A 17,815-nucleotide genomic window follows, 5' to 3' on the forward strand; every position below is an offset into this window, starting at 1 on the left:
CTCATCGGGGCTTCTTAAAAGGAAAATTCAGAACGGCACAATAGTACGTGAAAGTAATTCATGCATGTAACATGCGCCACAGGAACACACCCCAGTGCATTTTCCTGGCAGACACACACACACACGTTTTGTTGCCTAAAGTCACACTGCATGACATTTAGAAGCCTACACGGAGTGGGAGAAAATCCTCAGAACTGGGCATTTGACAGCAGGATTGCAGGAGAGTTTCCCATTCATTGGTGAAGATTCTGTGGGGAGTAGCAGTGGAGTCTGTGGGAAGTGTCTGTGGCAGGGGGGAGGAGAAATGGATGTGCTTGATCAGAGTCTGACTTCTGGAGGAGCCTAGTCTACTCACTTGACTTCCCCTATTGTTATCAGTCACATTTTACACCATCTGCCATCATACAACTTTTGCATGACTCAGATTTCTGAACTGCTCACATTTTCTTTTAGAACTGCACTTTTAAAAAAAAACTTAAAAAAAAAAAAGAATTGCATATTTTGTGTCTGGTGGCACATTTTTTAAAAGCCCTGAGCCTCAGAACTCTTTTTAAAGCCTGAACTAGGAGAGTGTGCTGTAGCAGACAGATTGCTGGACCCGGACCTGGAGAGTGTGGATTCCAACCCTTGCCTGCCCATAATGTTCCTCATTAGGCGTCCCTTGGGCAGGTCACAGTCCCACAACCTCATCTCCCTCATAGGATAGTTGCAGGGAGAAAATTGAATAACCTTCCCCGATCCTCTAGCAAAGACGCCCTGGAAGTTTTTCACACCCGGCTTTTAGTTCACATCTCCTCCAGAATGGAAGAAAGCATTCACATATTGGGCAAATTGACCTAGAAGTCCCTAAGAACATAAGAGCAGCCCTGCTGGATCAGGGCCAAGAAGGCCCATCTAGTCCAGCATCCTGTTTCACACAGTGGTCCACCAGATGCCACTGGGAAGCCCACAGGCAAGAGGTATGTGCATGCCACCTCTCCTGCTGTTGCTCCCCTGCAACTGGTATTCTGCAGCATCCCACCTGAGGCTGGAGGTGGCCTATATAGCCCTCTGAATAGAAGCCATTGATAGACCTCTCCTCCATGAAGAGGTCGACCTGAGAGCACGTCACACACAGTTCGGGTTTTCATGGCACATATCTCATAGCCTGATTTATATCCAGGGTAAGCCACGTAATGGTGCAGCGGGAAATCGAAATGACTGGATTAGCAAGCCAGAGGTTGCCAGTTTGAATCCCTGCTGGTACCTAGACCGGGCAGCAGCAATACAAGAAGATGCTGAAAGGCATCATCTCATACTGTGCGGGAGGAGGCAATGGTCAACCCCTCCTGTATTCTACCAAAGACAACCACAGGGCTCTGTGGGCGCCAGGAGTCGACACCGACTCGATGGCACACTTTACTTACTTAAAGGAGAGCGTCCCTACACATTTCCTACCACTAATAATAAAATCTGGGAGTTAGTGGGCTGTAGCAGACGGCATGTTGCTTAGACTGCAGAGACCTAGCGTCAAATCCCCGCTAAGCCACGAAACGCACCGGGTGGCCCCACATCTATCACAACTTCTCAGCCTAAGCTACTCACAGGACTGATGCGAGGATAAAATGGAGTCACCTCATGAACATCATCTTGAGCCCCTTGGAGGGAAAGCGAGGCAGAAGTTTAAATACTAATCATCACTTGCAGCCTTGAAGCAGCACCAGCCCCCCTGCCCCCCATCAGAGTGGACAGTGGGGCAGGAATAGGGGCTACCTCCTCAAAGCAGGAGGTGGTGATTAGGTTATAGTGACAGCATTTCCCAATGTATAAAGGTACTTTTCACAGCGCTGATCTCTCAAACTCGCTACCGTCATGTGTGTGCCAGTTTGGTCCAGGCCTCCCAGTGAGCTTCACAGCTGAACAAGGGTTGGAACCAAAGTTTCCCTCTTGCAAACCCACCGTTCTAGCCAGTGCGCCATGCTGCCAAACGCCCAGAGCACCTGGGGCCGGACTCTGGAAGGGCAGGACTTGGAGCACGGCAAAAAGGCTGGAGGTCAGAACTCCTTGGTGCGCCTTCCCGCTCAGAGGCAGACGCAAGGCATGGCGCCCAGAGCAGAGTTCCATCACATGTGCACAGTTGGCTGTCCCGGGAGCCCGGATGGCCTCTTTGGCACCCGTCTCTTCATTAAGGCTGTACTTTAATATCTGGAGGATGATGGATTGGCAGAGCCTGGGAGGCTGGCAGGAAACAAACTGGGCAGCTACTACAGCCTGGTGTCACAGAAGGAACTTCCCGATCCTACAACCCTCCTTCTTCCACTCTCCTCTCCCACTGCCTTTAGCACAGGAAGCTGCCTTATGCCGAGTCAGACCATGGGTCCCTCTAGCTCAGTCTTGCCTACACAGACTGGCAGCGGCTTCTCCAGGGTTGCAGGCAGGAGTCGCTCTCTCTCAGACCTATCTTGGAGATGCTGCCAGGGAGGGAACTTGGAACCTTCTGCAGGCAAACATGCAGATGCCCTTCCCAGAGCGGCCCCATCCCCACAAGGGAATCACTGACAGTGCTCACACACGTAGTCTCCCATCCACCTGCAAAGGAGGGTGGACCCTGCTTAGCAAAGGGAACAATTCATGCTCGCTACCACAAGACCAGCGGCCTGCCAATCTCCACCCCAGACATAATATTTAGCAGCACACACTTTGCGAAATCCCTTCTTCTGTTGCACACAAAACGCTGCATTAACTTCTGATGAAATAATCATCCTCTCTGGTCCATATCTGCAATCATGGTTTGCAGGTTAGTCTCTCTCCCCCACACCACCTTCCAATCAAAGGAGAGTTTTACACTTAAGGAGTGTGGGGGAGGAGAGAATGGAAAAGCTCCTTTGATTACTACAAAGGCATGTTTAGTGGATAACTTATGCGTGCAACATAATCCAAATTTCTGTGCCTATAGACATCTGCAGCCCGACCTCCGAGAGCAAAACATGCAGAAGAAACTATCAGGCTGGATGATAGTCAGGATCCTATCTTCTGGCGTGGCAGTTAGGAACATAGGAAGTTTCCTTATGCCAAGTCAGACCCTTGGTTCATTAGTTAAGTTTTGCCTACACTGACTGGCAGCAGCTCTCTCTCTTCGGGCAGGCCTCTCTCACAGCCCTACCTGGAGATGCTGCCAGGGAGTAAACCTGGGACCTTCTGCATGCTAAGCAGATGCTCTGCCACTGAGCTCTGGCCCTCGGCCATAGATGACTACGAAATGCTGAGAACTGGAAATCCTGAATACTGACAGTTTTCAAACAGTGCCCTGAGCTTCCTCTGAAGCTAGTCAAAGGGTCTCCATGAAAACCACAGTGGAAGCTTCCCTGAAAGACCGTCTGTCTGTTATTACCAGCTTACTATTGCAATGCATAAGCATGGTGTAAACGACAAAGAAGGGTGCTGGGTGGATTCTAGGATACAGTCTCATTTAACACCATGTGATGGTAAAGCCCAAACAGGCCTGGTCGAAGTCCTTGTGAATAGCAAAGACAACCTAGAATATACCCTGTGATCTTTTGCCACACCCAGGGCCACAAGTTGATATAAGAAGGGTTTCCAAAGAGAGGAAGTTTTAAAGCCACTGAGATTAAGGGAGAGTAGAGGATCCCCCAAATTCCTCCTCCATTGATTATAGCATCTCTTTCCCAAGGAGATCCCACCCCCCCACCATGGGATTTCAGAGAAGGCCTGAAGCAAGATGAGCAGGAGTCAAGCTATTCTGGTCCCCTGCATCTGCCAAGTCTTACAATATGTTCACACCTCGGCCACAACTGGGTAGCAGAGCCAGAATGGAGGATGAACAAGTGAGAACACAGCTTGATGGAGGCTCCATCCTCAGCAATTCACACTTAATTCATCAGACTCTACAACAAATGTTTCCAGTCTGGGATCGTGGAGCTGAAGCTTTTAGCCTTCACTTAGCTAAACGGTTTGCCTACCAGTGTGGTGTCGTGGTTAGAGTGCCGGAATAGGACCGGGGAGACCCGAGTTCAAATCCCCATTCAGCCATGATACTAGCTGGGTGACTCTGGGCCAGTCACTTCTCTCTCAGCCTAGCCTATTTCACAGGGTTGTTGTGAAAGAGAAACTGAAGTATGTAGTACACCGCTCTGGGCTCCTTGGAGGAAGAGTGGGCTATAAAATGCAAATAAAATAAAATAAATAAATAACCCTACCCCAAAAGCTCAGAGTGGGTAACTCTACGTTGCCTCCAGGAGCAGCAGAGAGAAGCTAGTGCCATCCAAGCACACATGAGATTGTCATCAAGGTGGCCAGCAGGGAAGGGGTTGCCAAATTGTGAACATATATGTGCAAAGACACCCAAGAAAATGGGTGACACCCAAGAAGAGAGTCCTAAGGAGTCCTCATAAAATCAGCACCATGATCATAAAATGGGGGCAGAGGGATCCAGTTCAGGACCACAGTATTGGGGGGGGAGGGGAGGCTTTGCTCCCACCATGATCCTGATCTCTCCTGAAAGCATATCAGGGCCTCCCATGCTTAACGCGGGACTTGACAGTCCCAGGCACAAGAAAGCCATGGCGCCTAGAAATTTAACCGAGGCTCCTAGACTAGGATATTCAGAGAGAGAGTTATTTAATAAAATCTGTATTTGCCTCAGGCAGCCCTGTTTCTGTTCTAAGATAGTTACTTGTAAAGGTGGATGGAAGCCGTGTCCCCTGTAACAGCAATTCTCAGATGTTGTTGACTACAACTCCCAGACGTCCCCAGCTGCAATGGCCTTTGGCTGGGGATTATGGGAGTTGCAGTCAACAGCCTCTGGAAACCACAAGGAACAGTGGAGAGAAGAGAAAGCCATTTACTCTCCTGTGCCATAATGTCTGTCACCGAGTCCAGTAGGTTTGCCAAGTGTCCACTGTCTGGCTCCCAAACCTTTAGCCTGGCTCCCGGATCCAAAGAAAATTGGCCACGGCCTGGCTTAACAATGTAGTTTGGCCCTTACAGTCATAATTCTCTCCTAACCATCAATCCTCAACTTCCATTCCCAGGTCCTCTCTCTTACCCCGTACCTTCCCACCGTTTTAAACACCAGAGTGTCTGAAGAAGGAACGATTATGCAAAATTAAGCACATGTGTACAAGCTTAATTAACTTCCATAATTAATTCTGACGGGTTATCCTCGACGCTGACTTTGGATCGGGAAGGAAAGACAGGGTGGAGGCAGCAAGGCAGCTAACCCAAACTTTTCCCACCACTCCAACCGAGCCTTGGACAGCATCAAATATACAGTTTTGCCGGCTGGTCTTCGAAGCGCCCAAGCAGCTCCAGATCCTTCCTTCCCCAAGCAGGTGACCTTACACGCGGCCTGCACACAAATCCCGATGCCCGCCCCGCGCGGTTTCAATCCGTTCCAAGTGGCGGGGAGGGGGGGGCGGTATTATTTTCTGAATGGAAGACGAGAGGCGATGCGTGAGCTGCATGTTTAAGGACTCGCCCCAGCAGCGTGCCTCCGTCGCTCCAGCTGGGTCCTGCCGCCCGCTTAATTGCTGGAGGGACCCCTTCGCAGCCCAGAGAGCCGTGGAAGCCGTGGGCCACAAGGACCGGCTGAGGAGCAGATGCCAGCGCTTCCCATCCCAGCTCAGGGAAGGGAGCGGAGAGAGAGAGAAAGGGGAGAGCAACGGCCCAGGATAGCGCAGAAGAGCCGCATCGCAGGGCTTCCTTTGAGCTGAGGAGGTCTCCACTCCAGAGCCTGCTTTCGATGCCAGAACTCACCCCCCAGATTGTATCAAGTGGAAGCGGGGGGAAGTGGGGGGGGAAGGAATCTGGTGGATATTGCTGGCTCCGGGCCCAACACAGCCATTCAGTTATTACATATTCATTCGACTCACATCCTGCTCTCGCTTCCTGAGTGGGGCTGCAGCCGCAGGCAGGCTCCCAGCCTCTGCTGAGGCTCACACCCACCTCGCTTCGGCAGTAGCCAGGTGCTCCCATTCATCGGGAGGCCTCATGCCGGCCGCTCCGGGCCTCAGTTTCCTACATGCGAAATGGGACTGGTGGCAACCCAGCTCCAAAGGGCAGGGCTGTGGATGGCGCAAAGCGAAGACCCCCAAAGCAGGCTGAAAGACGCCTAAACCCCTCCTAACTGGGCAAAGAGGCACTTTTTAACGTGGTGATTCTCTTTATTTAGCAGGGGGAGAGGAACTGGCCCGATCCACCCCCAGCACAGCATCCCTCCAGTGACTGTTGCTGGTGTCTATCCTATGTTTCTTTTTAGATTGTGAGCCCTTTGCGGACAAGGATCCCTCTTATTTATTTATTGTTTCTTTGTTTAGAAGAAACAAAGCCATTTTTGGAAGAGTGGTATAGAAACTGAAACAACAACAACAACAACAACGTATTAAGGGAGCTGGAGAGGAGTTTGGCTGGTGCAGGAATTACAGGTGGGCCAGGCCCCCTTAGCTTTTATAATGTTGCGGTCAACATCTGGGGTGCCTTTTACAGTGAACACTGCTCAGGAGGTGGGACTTGAGGGTTTCATTAAGGCAGGGGTTTTCAATGGGTTCCCAGATGTTTTTGGACTTCAACTCCCATCATCCTTTGGCTGAGGATGATGGGAGTTGTAGTCTTGCAGCATCTGGGAACCCAAGGTTGAGCACCCTCGCCCATGAAGACCCTACCCTTTCCAGCACAATTTAAATGCTGGGTTTCATGCTGGAGGAGGACAGTCAGTATTTCAGCCCCTTCTAGTATCTTTCACAGACATTCTGGCCCTGTTCTACAAGGCTGTAGCTAGAGGTTTACTTCGTCCCCATCCAGGTAGCTTATACAAAAAGAACTATAAAAATAACCTGTGCCTGTGTCTAATCTGAAGCCAGGCTTGCTAGTTTGCTCTGTACTCCAAGAAGGCAGGTTTAAGAGACCTCCCGCACGACACGCTTTCTGAGCCATCACAACAGCAGGGTGAAAAACGCTGCCCAAAAGGTGAGCAACAGGCACGACCCAGATGTGGCTTATACCTGAAAGTCCACCAGGGAATTTTAACAGGGATCTGTTTTTAACCGAGCCAGGGCCAAAGAGCCAAGGACACACTGGCCCACCCACTGACGGACAGGCAAAGGGCTCTTTGAATCCAGGCAAAGGAGGACTCTGTGAAACCCTTCCCTTCCCAGGGCAAACAAGAGAGGCTTGGGCAGAGCTCTTCCTACCAACAGCTCATTTGCTCGGGAGCACTGGCCCAATCCACGGCTTGCACACGGAAGCAAGTCTCTCTGAGGTGCCCACGGGGGTATCAGGAAAGAGAGGGCGCTGAAGCAGCCTTGGCATGTGATCCAGGCGCAAACGCCACATCAAGGGGGCAGAGCCACGTCTTTTAAACGCAGGCCTACCCCAGACACACAGAGAGGGGGAGGGCCTAGTTTGAAGCACAAGAAAGGGCCATACGCCAAGTGATGGATGCTGAACCCTTTCCCCTCATTTCTCTACAGCCCCCTACCCCAGATGCTTTTCTCCCAGCTAAGCTGACTTCCAGCCAGAGGTGCACCTACGTAATTTTGGAGCCTGGACCTAAAGGCTTTGGGGGGGGGGGGCTAGCTGCCCCTTCCGCTACCACTAGTTAAGCTGCAATGCACTGTTTTGTTTTACACCAGAACATGCTTAGGGAAAGCCAGAAACTTTTTTTTCCTTTTGGGGGGGGGTATTTTGTATTCTGAATAAGATACTTCCCACAGACTTGCAAAGAGATACCGCATTTTGCATGGACAATCCTGCCACTTAAATTAGTGTGCAGCTCAGCAATTGGAGCCCTCCGCCCCCCCCCCCCGCGGCCAGCATTTGGAGGGGCCCTCAAGCCTGCAGGGGGCGGGACCTCCGCCTGGGAGTCCAGTCCAAAGAGCGCCACTGCTTCCAGCATCAGTGCTTGCCTGGGGAGGAAAGTGGCATGGGGGGATAGGCTGGGGGGAGACATGCTGTGGGGTGGCAGAGGGTTCACCACCTCCCACCAGTACACTCCTTTTGTCTTTAAGTCTCCAGCCATCACAGTATATATTGTTGCAGATCCATATGCAAAGACCCAGGTCTGCCGTCATCATGAGTAGGTTCAAGATCCCTTCCTCTACCCCAAAACAGAACTGCCTCAAGCAAACCAAGCACTGGCCTTGTTCACACAGTCATTTGAATCTAGGTTTAATGTGGGTTACTAACACTGAAGTGATTGTGTGAACACATGCCAAGGCGGGAATCTCGGGCCCTAAATCACCTTGGCATGGGTGTTCTCTCTCTCTCTCTCTCTCTCTCACACACACACACGTCAATGTTGGTAATGCATATTGAACCTAGATCCAAATGAGCTGCATGAATGAGCCTAGTATATTTCCCCATGACATTCCAGGGTGCAAACAGACTACTTTCCACCAATCGCACCAGCAAAGCAAGCACCAGCAAAAGCCAATCAAGGAAAGGAGCACGCATGCATAGAGAAACTTCCATTTTAAGACAAATCCCTTGGCAATTGCTAACTTACAGATAGCCCTTTGGAATTCACCATCTGCAGCTATTCATGTGCTTTTCCAAGCCCTGACTGAAATGCAACCTCTGAAATGCGACAGAAATACACTCTCCTGACCAGCACAACCAGCGCCCAGGCATTTAAGAAGCCCAATCCGGGGAGGATTTTGGATCAGAGGTTGTGTGCTCTAAGAAGGCTTACACTCCAATGCCTCCCTTCTTGTCAATGACTCAGGGGGGTTCAGCGATACTGCTGTGGCGCCCAGAAGCACCGGAACAAACCAAGGTTATGATTCCTTAGGGACAAGTCTACTGTTTCTTCTCCGGCCAGGCCAAGTTCAGCAACATCTAGATTTCCACACACACCCCAAAAAAGGTGGGGCTACTTAAAGTAAGACCAAGGAAGAGCTATAGATTTTAGCCTATATGAAAGCTATAGATTCACGTCATGGCTGTCCCAGGAGCTCTGCATTCTCAGCCAAACTGGCCAGTCCCTTAAGACATCACCCCCAGTTGATTCAAGTGTCTCATACAGCCACCTCCAAGATTCCCTTTCTTTACTCCTCCAAGCACAAAGGGCCCTGCCCTAGAGAGGTACAGGCAGGTAGTTGCTAAGGAAGGAGCAAACAGCCTCCTGCTATCCCAGACCCCAGACGAGACACAAATGATGGATGAGGCATGTGCCTTTCCCTAGCGTCATTACTAGGATGGAGGACAGCAACAGGGTCAAAGGGGCAACTTCGTAAGCACACTTGCATATATTACTCTGGGGCTTTCTATGGCACAGAATCCGAGCTGTCTGGGCATGGAACATTATCTCCTTTGAATCCCACTCTCCCTCTAGGGCAGACCTGCTCAACTTAGCCCCAGCCCCCCCCAGCTGTTTTTGGACTCCAACGACAATAATCCCCAGCCACATGGTCAATAGCCAGGAATTATGGGAGTTGTAGGCCAGCATCTGCAGGGCCAAAGTTGAGCAGCCCTGCTCTAGGGAGCTCAGGGCTGAGCACAGTATGGCCCTCCCACTTTCATCCTCACAACAACCCTGTGAGGTGGATCAGGCTGAGAAAGAGCGATTGGTCCAGGCAACCCAGACAGTTTCACGGCTGAACAGGGACTTGAACCATCTCCACTCCAGGTCCAACACTCTAATCCAGCACAAGCTTGGCCCTTCCACTGTTTTGGAGAACAGAGCTCCCATCATCCCCAGGCAAAGTGGCCAACACAACAGTCCGGAATTATGGGAGTTGTGGTCGAACTTCTGCAGAAGGGCCAGAGTTGTGCGCTCTGCTCTACCCGTTCTACCACACTGGCCCAGGAATATGAACCCATGGGGAGGGGGTCGAAGCTCAATGACAGAGCACCACATTGCATGCAGAAGGCCCCAGGTTCAAGCCTTGGCATCTCCAGCTAGGACTGGGAAAGACCCCTGGCTGAAACCTTGGAGAGCCACTGCCAGTCACAGTAGACACTCCTGAGCTAGAAGTAGATGAGCACTAACAGGCAACCACCCATGTTTGGTTTGGTCTCTGACCCTAATCACACAACCATCTGTAGGCAGATGTTGGCCTACAGTTCCCATAATCCCTGGCTGTTGGCCACTGCGGCTGGGGATTATGGGAGCTGCAGTCCAAAAACACGCCACCTAATGGCACAGCAGGGAAATGACTTTACTAGCAAGCCAAAGGTTGCCGGTTCAAATCCCCACTGGTATGTCTCCCAGACTATGGGGAACACCTCTGTCGGGCAGCAGCAATATAGGAAGATGCTGAAAAGCATCATCTCACACTGCGCGGGAGGCGGCAATGATAAACCCCTCCCGTATTCTACCAAAGAAAAAACATAGGGCTCTGTGGTCACCAGGAGTCGACATCAACTCGACGGCACACTTTATCTTTTAGTCCAAAAACAGCTGGGCTAAGTTGAGCAGGCCTGATCTAGGTGAATGAGGGCCATGGAAGAAGACAGCATGTGATGGCCTCCAAGCCACAGTAAGTCACTCACCACCAACCCACAAGATTTGGTTTTTGGCCTGCTATGGGGTGCACTGTGGTTCTGAAGGCCTGGGGTTCTACTCACAGCTCTACCACAGATACCCGATGTAACCACAACAATCCCATACCTTTCCCTCCCTCCCTGCCTCTCGGTTCCTGTCTTGAGGGTGGAGGCCTTTCAGCCTATATGAAAGCCAAGGCTGGGGGATGGAAATGCCAACAGCACATGCTCACCGGCATGTTTATTTATTTCCCTTTGCAGGTTCCCGAAGCAAGACCTCCTGTCAGAACACATTTCCAAGACTGAGCCCTGGCAAAACCTGGCACAGACAGAGATCGGCTTCTCTCCTCTTACTCAACCCTTGTTGAGCGCCTAAAAAGAGCAACAGAAAGAAAGCCAGGATGCAAAGAAGAGGTCCTGGAACACGGTAAAAGAGAGCTCCAAGAAAAACAAAAGCTACCCAGCATCCCAGTCCCATCCCAGCAGCTATTTTGTGCATTAAGAAGTGATGCTTTTTAAAGCCCTCCCAACAATTAATTCTGGCATCAGACAGAGAAAGTGTTTTGTAAGCATATTTGCATAAAAGGGCCCAGTTGCTGTACACAGCTCCCTTTGGATGCAGACTCGGGAGCGTGTTCCCATGGTGGGGGGCCCTGGAAACTAAAGGGCTGCTTTCATGTGCACATTAAATGGCCAATTCTTAGGGGTGGGGAGAGAAATAATACAGCTCTACAAAGCAGGTCCACAGATGCTCTCCCCATTTTGAGAGCTCTTCCTTACTCCTGATCACAGCCACACAGAACATAACGGGGGTCCCTCCTCCTTTCAAAGACTCTGAGCTCCACAGAACTCAATGAACTCCCTTTTGTTTCAAAACACCACAAGTTGGGAGAGTTTATTATTTTGGACTGCCCTTAATTTTTAAGCTACTGTCCCTTAATCCAGAATGCCATACCCCTATATAAGATACAGGATCTTACTTCACTTTCCCCCAGTTAACGGTTTGTAAAGATGAGAGCTTCAAAGAAAGTAACCGTCGGGTCCACCACCACCACCAGACCCCATCATTCCAGAGAGCCCTTTATTTTGAAAATGTTCATCTGACAAGCTAGGCTGCCAGAGAGAGGTCATTTTAAGTGACTGTCCCTTGTACCTGAACAATCCCAGCTTTGCAGCAAAAAGAAAGGGGGAGGGAAGAGGGTGGGAAATTCAGGGTTTAGCTCTAGTCCAGCACTGGATTACATAAACTTAGCAGGAAGAGTGTCATTGAACATATGCAGAGTTCCTTTTCTTCAAAAGCAGATTCCCCACATTATAAGAAAGGGGTTCCAGATCAAAGGGAAGAGAAACCTGGAATCTCCAAAACGTACTGTTTACAAGTTAAAGTATGTTGTAAATCCATTGTTCCAAACCTTATACCCATAAACCTTAAAGTTGGAAAGTACCCTGGAAGTCTTCTAGTTGACCCACTGCTCAGAGCAGGCATCTGCTACAGCATCCCTGAGAGATGGCCTCCCAGCCTCTGTCTGAGAACTTCAGAGGTACTCTCAAGTATCTATACGGCCACCCCTGATCAATGTACCTGATTTGGAGATATTCTCATGTGGCAGCTTTATAACCAACACGCACACACCCTGTACTAAAAAACACCACTTGCATGTGGGGAGAGATGTAGGGAAATTAGCCAGTGGGGGGGGGGCAAGAGGGAGGAAACAGACACACACACACACACTCGTCGTTGACCTAGAAAGTAGGTTTACTACTCCAGCTATTGATTAAAGTGGAATGCAATTACCCAGTGCATGGACCTGCTGCTTCCGATAAGGGAAGGAAGAGAGTTCATTGCAAAGTCACAAAAATTAAAGTCCAGGCTGGCTCCCAACCCCTTTCCATGTTTGCAGCCGGAGTTGCCATCCCTCCCACCCCCACCCCCGCTCTCAGCCCACGCGCCACACTATCACTTGCTTTGATTCCTTCTCCTGCTGGCTGAACATTACCCCCCCTTGCGCCTTGCACTCCAACTCTAAACACATCTCGGCTGAGCAAACCCTTTCATTGAGCAGCCAGAGCTTCTGCCTTTCAAATGTCCTTCTATCCTGCAAAAAGTTGCCATTTCCCCCTCCCCTCCTGTTGCTACAATGGCTTCCTCCTCCCCCACCCACTTCTCTGCTGCTCTTTTTTGGGTCCAGTTTATTGGGGAAACAAAAGAAAGTGCACCTACTTTATTTCACTCACACACACACACACACACACACACACACACACACACACACTTTCTTCCCCACTGCTTTGCAACTCAAAATGAAAGCTAGCCAACCCTGGAAGAAAACAGGCTTCCTGGCTCCCCTTCAAGATAAGAGGAAAGCACAAAACCAACACTGAAAACCAGTGCAGCACTGAACTGGAAATATTGGTGCCACTGGGTTTAAAAGAAAAAGAAGCTGCAGGTTATTAAAAGGCTATGTTTGGAAAGAGTGGCATTTTTTGTTTGTTTTCAAGCCAACCAGAACTCTGGGCTGTCAAAGATGGGCTTGTTCCATGGACTCTACACCCCTAATTATCCCAAGGACAGCTCCAGAGATTCTGTAGACCTAATCGGAATTCTTTTATTGAGCAAGATGCCCACAAGAGCAGGAAAATTCTATTGATGACAATGGACTTGACTTCCAAGTAAATGGCACTTAACATTATAACATGAGTAACAAAAGAGGTGTTTGGTGAGGTGTTCTGTGAAACCCAAAAAACTGTGCACACCAACAAAGCTGATCAAGTCAAGTCAGCTTATTTTACCATCTTTGTATCGCTTGGTCCTTTGGGACCAAACACAACCATCAGCTGAAGAAAAAAAGAAGTTGCTTCTGATGTAATTCAGGTCGCACAGGCGGCCATTTGACAAAGATCCACCACCCCCTACTCACCTGTACTCACATGACAGCAATCAAGCCATTTATATTTGAAACTGATTGGCAGGGTGGGGGTGGGTAGGGGAGGCTTTTCCCAATAGGAAAAGTATATGCAGACCAGCTAGTAGGCACTGGGAAGGAAAGCAAGAAAATGTCACACTCGTAAACACACACAGTCACACACAAAGCTCCCATTTGCACAACGCCATGCTTAATTCATCATTCCAAACCTTCGCTCGCCTGCCTCATAATTGCCTCCTTGAGCAGTGAAGGACGGAGCGGTGGACAGCTTGCTTGCAAGAAAGGATTTGGCAAACCGCTAGGGAACCGCACACACCTGACAGGCCTACAGGCTCCGAGTCACACTGGAACTTTTGCCTGAGCAAAGATTGACCTCTCCAAAGAGAGATTGATTGATTGAGATGCCAGACACTTCCAAGTAAAGTTCAACACTCTCTCAGTGAACTGCATAAAGGAAGGACGACAGATTCAGGATATTTGACCTTTCCAAGGAATTCTGTCTTTTTCAAGGTGGGAGAAAGAGGTTAAGCCTGTTTCCTGCCCCCCCCCCCCCCCACACACCCAGATCCACAACTCAGTTAAGCAGAAACACCAAGACCTGAAGTCAACAGGATATATCAGTTCATCAAAATGCAAACTCTTCTAGTCAACTGCGTTATGAATGGGACAGAAAGGTTTGGTTCTTTTTACTAAGGCTCAGTCTTATATCTTCCATGGCTTTGTTCTCCTTCCGCTCACCCCTTATCCCAATGCTCACTGCATCCGATGAGAATTGATGGATATCCAGGATTTGGGGGTGGGGGAGAGATTGGAGAACGCCATTTTTACTTATACTGTAAATTTCCCCCCATTTATCAAAACAAAATGGGGGGGTGTCTTTTTAGAAATTGGGCCAAATTGTCAGCTCACCCTGGGTCCCGGAGGGAAAAACACACAAGAAGATGTGGGTTCACTTGGAGGGTCAGTGGCAATACAGCCCTGCAATTTTATATTCTAATCCACAAACTCAAAGGCTGGAACCAAAAAAAAAAAAAAAAATGAAGGGGGGGGGTGAAGAGGAAAAGGAAAAGGGAGGGGGGAAGCAAAGAAGAGATGATGTAGCTATTTGGTAACTCCCCTCCTTTCCAGAGCTAAAATCTATTCTAAGACACAAAATAAAATTTTAAAAGCCATCAATTTAAACCAACCCAACAATGAATAAAAGAAAGCTACGCACAAGGACATAAAGAAGCGTTTTGCACTGGGGCAGGAAGGAAGCCGGTATGCATGGGTGGGACAGCAAAGGGGCCCCCACTAGCCCCAAAGACACAGGCAGGCAGCATGACAGCAAAATCCCAATCTAGGAGTTGAAGGGGCACTGGTGGCTGGCACCCAACCTAGGACACCAGTCAGTGCTCCAGGTGGCATCCAGCTAGAAGAGAAATGGATGGGGGAAGGGGGTGTGGAGAGAAGCAAATGGGTACCCCCATCTACCCCCAGGTCGAAGGACAAAGGGGGGGAGGGGGTTTCCTCTAACAAAGCCTACAACCCACCGCCGTCAGTGCTGTGACAAGAAAAGGGGGGTGGGTGGGAGCGATGCTATTGTTCCCCCTATCCAGACACACACACACACACACACACACACCCCTTTGCTGCAGCAGCCGCTGCGAATATTAGGGTCACACAATGCGGGTAGGAGGGAGGGAGGGAGGAACGAGCGAGAGACAAGAAGCCCTACGGAGCGCAGAGGTTGCCCTTCCTTCTCCAGGGCCGCGATCCCGCTCGGCAACCTCCCGCGGTGGCGGCACCACAGGCTGCCTCTGCGCACACACACACACACACCCCCGCCTGCCAGCTGCACCCTCAGGAGTCCTTGCACGGGGCAGAGCCGGAAAGCTGCAAGCGGAGAGAGCAGGGGAGGGTGGGAGCGGAAGGACGGGGCGGGGGACGGGCAGCCCCAGAGGGCTTCAGCCTCGCTTGGGGGGCCTCTTCTCCCCACGCCCGGTTCTTTGCGCGCAGCCCGGCGGCGCTCTCTCGCTCGCTCGCTCTCTGCAGGAGCGCTTCCAAGCCGTAGAGGACAAGCAGCAATAGCAGCCCGGGAGGATGAAAGAGGTGCGGGGGGGGGGAGAGGGAGAGAGAGAGAGGGAGACAGGGGGGTGGGCAGGCTCGCAGGTACCCCTCTCCGCGCCCCGCGGCGCTCTTACCTCTGCCGGCCACGCAGAGCAGTAAAATCCCAGCCGCGGCCACCAAGGGCGAGTGTCTCTTGCCGCCGCCGCCACCACCGCCGCCGCTCCCAGCCGCACGCATGATGCCGCCTTCCCTCCGGTCTCTTCTCCCTTTCTCTCACACGCCGGCTCTGCACCTGCACTCCGGCTCCCCCAGCGTTAATCTATGCTAATGAGATGCGGAAGGGGGCGTTGGCCAGCGGCGAGAGGGGCGGGGCCTGCCAGAGGAAAGGGGAGGCCAATGTTTACAACTCCCATGCGGGAGAGGGAGGGCGGGCGGAGAGGCGAGGGAGGGGCGTTAAAGGCACAGGCCGCCCCCAGCCCCCGCGCAAGGTCTTCTTCGCCCCCTCCTCCTCTGAGGACGTCCAGAGTGCAAAGGGTTGCAACTGACTGCTCTAACAAGTCCTCTCTTTCTCTCTCTCATTTTATATATATATATATATGTGTGTGTGTGTGTGTATAAAATGTGTGTGCGCATATATAATTATTGCATACACACACACACACACACACACACACACACAAGAATGAATATTATCCCTTTTATAGCATTTATCAGCCCAGCCCCTGCCATCTGCGGGCCCCAAAGCAGCACTGGAATTTAAAACTTAGCTAAAATAGTAATAATGTTATGACTAAATCATGAGGGCTATAAAGAACGGAACTCTCTAAAAATATGCATGTCTTTATGTGGTTAAAAATAAAATGTGCCCTGAAGAGCAGAGATATCGGCACCAAACTGAAATGCATTAGGAGTAAGAGAAAACTCAAGCAGACAACTTCTCATTATTAAAGGATGCAGTTCTGGGTGAGGAGGAGTATTTAAATTAATTTTTTTAAAAAAACACCTTGGAAAGCTTAATTCCCCACCACCACCACTACCATGCAAATTTTAATGGCCTTTTTGTGCATTGTCCTCACCACTACGGACTGCACATTCAAAGTGTATATTTCTGTGCACAGAAATCCTGTCTCAGTAGTCTGATTCTCACACACTCCATTGCTTCAGTTCCTCCCATTTTACAGCTATGAAAAGTGTTCCTGATTGGTGCAGGTGCAGCATGGTATGAACCTGAAGCAGGAAGCATCTGCAGCAGGGAGCTCTCTTTAAGAACTGACGAACAGCCCTGCTGGGTCAGACCACCACCACCACCACCACCCGGCCTAGTCCAGCCTCCTGTTAACCCCAGAGGCGCTCTTACCCCTGGGCTTTGGGGCTGAAGTCCAGGGCCTCCACAGCCCCTGGGGACCCTCAAATCCTCCTTAGTCTGTCCCAGGCGGTGTGGTCACTCGGCCGAGAATGATGATGGGGCGGGAGGGGGGCCTCCAAAGGCCTTTAGGTCTAGGCTCTAAAATTACCTAGGCACACCTCTGGTTAACCCCAGTAGCCAGCCAAGGTCCCCAGGGGGTGTTGGGCTACAGGGCTTCTTTTAAAGCAAAATCCAGCACTGCCCAATGGTAAGCGAGTGTAATTCGCATGCATGGCAAGCTCCACTACAGAGCCCAGGCATGCATTGTCTGCGCACACATGCTTTATGGCCTAGAGTCACGTTCCCTGACATTTAGAAGTGGGAGAAAATCCTCAGTACTAGAAACTGGACAGCACTGTTGCAGAAGAGTGTTACATTCCCTGGTAAAGACTCTGTGGGGAGTAGTAGTGGAGTCCATGGGAAGCCGCTTTTGCAGGGAGAGGAGAAATGGGCACGCTTGATCAGGGTCCAGGTTCAAGAGGAGCCTGGCTTTTCTTATCCATCTCTTCTCATATCATCTAACATTATGCAACTTTTATTTTTATTTTATTTTATTTTTTATTTTTTACATTTATATCCCGCTCATCCGCCAAGGAGCCCAGAGCGGTGTACTACTACATACTTGAGTTTCTCTTTCACAACAACCCTGTGAAGTAGGTTAGGCTGAGAGAGAAGTGACTGGCCCAGAGTCACCCAGCTAGTTTCATGGCTGAAATGAAATTAAGATGGTCCACTAACTTTTAACACTAACAGGTGTTCAACACCCAAACATTGAGCATAACAGAAGGGCTGGAATCCCCTAATTTTAATTAGATAAATGGGGATTTGAACTCGGGTATCCCCAGTCCTAGTCCAGCACTCTAACCATTACACCACACTGGCATGAAATATAACTTTTTCATGACTTGCATTTTTGAACAAATATCCTTTTAGGATGGCACCTTTGTGGGGGTGGGGG

At 50.3% G+C, this 17,815-nt stretch overlaps 1 protein-coding gene across 1 annotated transcript in view; it reads right to left on the bottom strand.

The window, feature by feature from the left end:
• The window catches only part of CADM4 (cell adhesion molecule 4), a 117,379-nt gene extending 101,604 nt beyond the window's left edge, over window positions 1-15,775 (bottom strand). The window contains exon 1 of the mRNA XM_053267067.1: window positions 15,587-15,775. Coding sequence (XP_053123042.1) covers window positions 15,587-15,689 — 103 coding nt within the window. The 5' untranslated portion in view covers window positions 15,690-15,775. The remainder of the gene's footprint in view (window positions 1-15,586) is intronic.
• Window positions 15,776-17,815: the final 2,040 nt, after the last annotated feature.

This window comes from Hemicordylus capensis, chromosome 7 (assembly GCF_027244095.1).
Source record: "Hemicordylus capensis ecotype Gifberg chromosome 7, rHemCap1.1.pri, whole genome shotgun sequence".
Taxonomy (NCBI): domain Eukaryota; kingdom Metazoa; phylum Chordata; class Lepidosauria; order Squamata; family Cordylidae; genus Hemicordylus; species Hemicordylus capensis.